Source organism: Nansenia antarctica (genome assembly GCF_963989245.1).
Source record: "Nansenia antarctica genome assembly, chromosome: 12".
Lineage (NCBI taxonomy): Eukaryota > Metazoa > Chordata > Actinopteri > Argentiniformes > Microstomatidae > Nansenia > Nansenia antarctica.
The window spans coordinates 20,237,074-20,239,600 of record NC_137682.1 but is presented as its reverse complement, the minus strand read 5'-3'; the positions used below and the strand labels follow the sequence as shown (position 1 = coordinate 20,239,600).

Sequence of the window (2,527 nt, the reverse complement as noted above, 5' to 3'; positions counted from 1 at the left end):
AAATAGAGCAATATTTATGTTTTCCTTCATTTTTTCATCTAGCCCATTCCACATGGTAACTCTTTTTAATTGGTGCGAGCATAACCCTTGTTAAAGTTGTACCGTAGTTACCTCTCAAATGATATCCCTTATCCCTCTCATGACTCTTTGCTTTATACATTAACTGTGCCAGTTTAAATTTGAATAAGTCCATAAGCTTTAAGGCATTTGACATTAGGAACAATGCGGGAATTTCATGCGGGTTTACAGTTTTCTAAACATAGCAGAGTAAAAAAAGTAAGTAAGTAAAATGTATTTGTACAGCACATTTCCCAGACCAAGGGTCACAAAGTGCTTTACATAGTAGAGAACATAATAAAGAAGAAACATAATAAAACATAATAAAAGAGCGAAAGTCATAACAGGTTAAAATAGGCAAACAAGTGAAAATAAGTCTTTAACTGTTTTTTGAGAGCCTCGGCCGAGCCAGTTGATCTAAGATCCAAGGGCAGAGCATTCCAAAGCCTGGGAGCCACAGACTCAATCATGTACACATTTTTGAAACATTTTTAAAATTAATTTTGCAATATTTGTACTGCTTTTTTTTTTTCAAGGTTAAAATATATTTATATATGTTTTTCTGTGAAACACGTTTCAAAGCCCAAATCTCCATCCCTCGTCTTAAATGTTTGGGCCAGACTTCTGCGCAGCCTCCTTAGCCCAGTGTGCCTCTAGCGCAGCGACCACTTCATCCACCTTGGAGCGCTGGGACTCTGGAGCCTCCAGATGCTGGGGCATGGGGCGCATTCTGCCTGTAGCTGCCTCTGCACTGGCAGGGCACTGTCTCAGGGCCTGGGAAGCTGAGATGGAGAGAATACTCATAATCAAAGGCATATTCATGATAAATGTTCTGTTAGTGATCTTGTCTCAAGTCACACATTGTGTGCCTATGTGCAGGGCTGCTTCACTAAATACTGTATACTGACCCATTCGCTGAGAGGTCACCATACGGGGCACCTGGGAGCGCATCTGCATCATGGCATTGAAGGTCTGAGGCCAAGGATCCAATGGATGCATGGTGTTGGGCATGTTCTGGAAGTGCTCAGGTCTCTGGCGCTGGGCCAGGGCCACATACAGGGGCTTGGTGGCCACGATACGGCCGTTCATCTCAGTCACAGCCTTGGTGGCGTCCTCAGGGGAAGAGAAGCACACAAAGCCAAAGCCCTTGCTGCGTTGACCTTCCATCATCACCTTTGCACTGGTGATTGTTCCGAAGGAGGAGAACTCTTTGTGCAGCTGCTCATCATCCACACAATCATTCAGGTTCTTCACATACAGATTGACACCCTGGTAGAGAGAAACCCTGTTCAGTGAGATGTTTTTCATACCTCAAATACATCAACAATAACTATGTATAAGTAATATCAACTTCTGTGTTAGTATCAGAGAACTGGAGGCCACAAACCTGGTATCTGGTCATACGCTCATGCTTCATGTGTTCAAACCTGCGCTTCAGCACAGTCTGATGCTCTCCTCTCTTCTGGGCACGGCCCACATAGACCTTTCTCCCATTGATCTTCTTACCATTCATGTTGTCAACGGCCTTCTGGGCATCCTCATGCCTTTCGAAGCTGACGAAGCCGAAACCCCTGGATTGACCATTGTCATCAGTCATGACCCGGACACTCAGGGTTGGTCCATATATTTCAAACTTTTCCTTCAGTTTTTGGTCATCCATATCCTCTCCAAAGTTTTTGATGTACACATTGGTGAACTCTCTGGCCCTGGCTCGATGTTCAGCCTCTCGTTCGTTGAAGTGTGCAATAAACACTAATTTGTCATTGAACAGCATGCCATTCAGCCTCTTAATGGCTCTCTCAGCAGCCTCCTGGCATTCAAACTGCACATAGCCATGGCCTTTAGATTGGCCATTCTCATCACAAACCACCTTACAGGAGAGGACCTTTCCAAATGTAGAAAACGTGTCGTAGAGGGCCTGGCTGTCAATAGATTCCTCCAAGTTCTTGATGAAGACGTTGCCTACCCCACTCTTCCTCAGTGAAGGGTCACGCTGAAACCACATGATGCGCATAGCTCTTCCTTTGAGGACATCGAAGTTCATGGTGTCCAGGGCAAGCTCTGCGTCAGCGTGCTGTTGAAAGTTGACATAGGCATACCCAAGGGATCGGTGGGTGATCTTGTCCGTGTACACTCTGATGGAGATAATTGCACCAGCGGAGCTGAATTTCTCATGCAACATTGTCTCAGTGATATCCTGGTGGAGATCTCCAACATACAACGCCATATTAATATTAAATGAATGCAAGTAATATAATTATTTGTGCTAATAAAATGTTAAAATGTGTGCTCTACGCAGAGGAATTGTAGGTAAATGAATTATTTAGAACCCCAGTTGTGTGGTCCACTGTTTGTTACATCTTAACCATGTCAACTGACTATGACAGGTATCCATAGAGATCTATTTCAAGTTCACTTAGAGGTAGAATTCTACCTTCAGTAATTTTTTTCTCAAGGACCATAGACAGCA

General features: G+C 43.9%; 1 protein-coding gene across 1 annotated transcript; it reads right to left on the bottom strand.

The window, feature by feature from the left end:
* Positions 1 to 660: 660 nt before the first annotated feature.
* Positions 661 to 2,284, bottom strand: LOC308168989 (polyadenylate-binding protein 1A-like; the record flags this gene model as incomplete). Its single annotated transcript, XM_080543627.1, has 3 exons — positions 661 to 839; positions 966 to 1,326; positions 1,445 to 2,284. 3 exons carry the CDS (start codon positions 2,282 to 2,284, stop codon positions 661 to 663), a joined length of 1,380 nt encoding a protein of 459 aa, XP_080399753.1.
* Between the last annotated feature and the right edge of the window lie 243 nt (positions 2,285 to 2,527).